General features: G+C 58.5%; 1 protein-coding gene across 1 annotated transcript in view; it reads left to right on the plus strand.

Annotated features, from left to right (window-relative positions):
* TMEM61 (transmembrane protein 61) overlaps window positions 1-2573 on the plus strand; it is a 3044-nt gene that overhangs the window by 373 nt on the left and 98 nt on the right. Inside the window, exons 2-3 of the mRNA XM_009696192.1 lie at window positions 3-47; window positions 2395-2573. The exon at window positions 2395-2573 is cut by the window's right edge and continues 98 nt beyond it. Coding sequence (XP_009694494.1) covers window positions 3-47; window positions 2395-2573 — 224 coding nt within the window. The remainder of the gene's footprint in view (window positions 1-2; window positions 48-2394) is intronic.

A 2573-nucleotide genomic window follows, 5' to 3' on the forward strand; every position in this document is an offset into this window, starting at 1 on the left:
GACCTGCAGTACTTCACCGCGGAGCCTCTGGAGAAGTGGAACTGCAGGTGGGTGCCACGTCCCCACGCGGTGCTCGGGTGGGAAGAAGTCGAGGGTGGGGTTTGACCATCCTGGCAGGGCTGTGTACCTAAGCCTGCTGTCAGGCTTGCTCGCTGGCAAGCTCAGATGAGCAGTAACGCTGCTGCACTACCGACCGATGCTCAGACCCCGTTCTGTGCTCTCCTCCTGCTCCCTGAGCAGATGCTCTTGGTCATTAGTGTCACCCCTCGCCCAAGCCCCCGCACCCTCCCCTCCCTGCAGGCACCCTCCGTGCCCACGCTGGCTGCTCCCGCGGCCGGCTCAGCCACAGACAGGATCTCCTTGCCCTGCAGGGCCATCACCGACCGAGACGGACATCTCCTTAGCAGAGCCACCAAGCAGAAGACTTACATTGCTTTTGTGGCAGAAGGTCTGGATTTGAGGGGGAGGGGGGGGATCATCCCCACCTCCAGCTGTTGAAACCTTCCTGGTGCCACAGATCTGCAGTGCTCTGTAAGGATGAGGGGGTTTATGCCGTCTTTAATGGAAGCAAAATCTACATTAAAAGGGAGTTAAAAGAAAAAAAAGAAGGAAAATAATCCTCGGATTGGCATTGAGATGGGAGTGTAGGCAGGGGGGTCTTCTACGAAGCCTGTTTTGGGATGTGGAAAGACCCCTCGCCCCACCCCAAACACCACTGCTGCTTGTTGGGTCCTCAGACTCGTCCTGTGTGAGCCTGAGATTTATTCCCACTTCTTGATTTAAAAGTTTTTTGATCAAAAGGGTTTTTTTTTCCAGAGACTGCTGTGGAAGCCGAGCCAGCCGGCCCTTCCCAGTGCTGTTTTATGGGGTCACAGCAAAGATCTTGGCTCCAGCATAAATCGGGCTCTGGGGAAAAGCAGCACTAAAAGAAACCCTTAAGAACATAAAACCATAAAAATTCAGTCGGAGCGGGAGGCACGTTCCTGGTTCTCCGGGGGTTTCAATGCCCATCTGAATATCTGGGGGTGCACTCGTGAGATGGTCTGGGTAGTCTAGGGGGGTTTCCTTCTCCTGTGGAGGGCTTTGCTGTGTCCCCCACGGGGAACGTCCCCTTCCCTGAGCTCCCAGCACCCACGCCGGGTGAGAAGGCAGCACCCTGGCACTGCTGAGGCTGCGGCAGCTCCTCCGGCCCCAGCTGCGCTGGTGTTCATGCAGGAAAGCACCCTGTACCAGGAGAAATCCCCCTCTCCGCATTTCCAAGGCAGCATCACTTTGCAAGCTGAGGCTGGCCAAAGCCATGGCGTAGATGCCCAGAGCAGTAGGTCTAGGACAGAGGGCTGCCAAGTTTGGGATGGAGGCATCCCTGCGGAGCATCGCAGCTTTCCCTTTGGACCAGCTGCGCCCCTACGATGCCCGCAGCCCGCCCAAGTGCGTCATGCTGGGTTTTCATCTGCAAAAGCAAGCAGACAGGGGGTTGCTTTCAAAGCCTCCCCATCTTTGAGGCTGCACCGTTTTATACGGTGCTGCGAGGGGCTGTGCGCAGGGCAAAGGTTTGGCAGAGGTTTTCCCTGTACACAAGCCGTGTTTGCTCAGCAAAGCGCTGCTGGAAGTGGCACCAGGCTTGGCTGGTTCATGGAGGGCTCCGGCGAGCATGAGGGTGGGGTGCAACCGCATCGAACCGGGACGCCTGGCTCTTGCCCGGCTGCTTGTGCCAAACTGCGCACTCGGCTGCCGGCAGGCTTTGTGCTTTGGGGGGGTGACTTTGGGGTTAGGCAGATGATGAGGATGCTCTGGGAAGCAGTGCAGGGCAGAATGGGGGGCAGATGTCTCAAAAGCCAGCACCTCTATGGCTTTGTGGTTATTCACACCTGCAGTTGTAGCCCTTAACGCCAGAGGTTACAGCTCCTCGAGGCTGCCTTGCCAGGCTGCCCTTCCTCTTCTTGGGTGAGGGGTTAATAACCTCAGTGGGAACTGGGCGACGTTGCCTTGTCGCAAGGTCTGATGGATGGTGCCCTTCCTCCTGCATGGCTCCCCACCCTCCTGGTCCAGGGAAGTGGCTGACATGGTCTTCCCTTCACCCTGGGCATGCAAAACCTGCCCATGTGCCAGCACCAGCACACACCTGTCCATCATGCTCAGGGATGCTCTAGCCGGTGGGGTTGATCCTGGGATGCTCTGGTTGATGGGGCACTGGGATGCTCCGGTGGATTGGTGCTGGGATGCTCTGGTTGATGGGGCACTGGGATGCTCTGGTGGATTGGTGCTAGGATGCTCTAGTTGACAGGGCACTGGGATGGCTCTGGTTGACAGGGCACTGGGATGCTCCTGTTGTTGGGTGCTGGGATGCTCCGGTTGACGGGGTGCACTGCTGGGTTTCTTCTTCTTCCTTTGCAGCACCTGGGATGCCAGCGCCATCCCCACCTACGAAGAAGCCCTGACCTGCAGACCTGCCCACGGTACCCCAGCCTACGTCCAGCCCCCGGGGAGGAAGGAGGAGCTCACACCCCCCCTGTATCGCTACCTGGAGGAGGACGAGAGCTGGCAGGGTGGCCGCCGGCGCAGCTCCTCCGACA

The sequence above is a fragment of the Cariama cristata genome, unplaced genomic scaffold (assembly GCF_000690535.1).
Source record: "Cariama cristata isolate BGI_N322 unplaced genomic scaffold, ASM69053v1 scaffold28562, whole genome shotgun sequence".
NCBI classification, from domain to species: domain Eukaryota; kingdom Metazoa; phylum Chordata; class Aves; order Cariamiformes; family Cariamidae; genus Cariama; species Cariama cristata.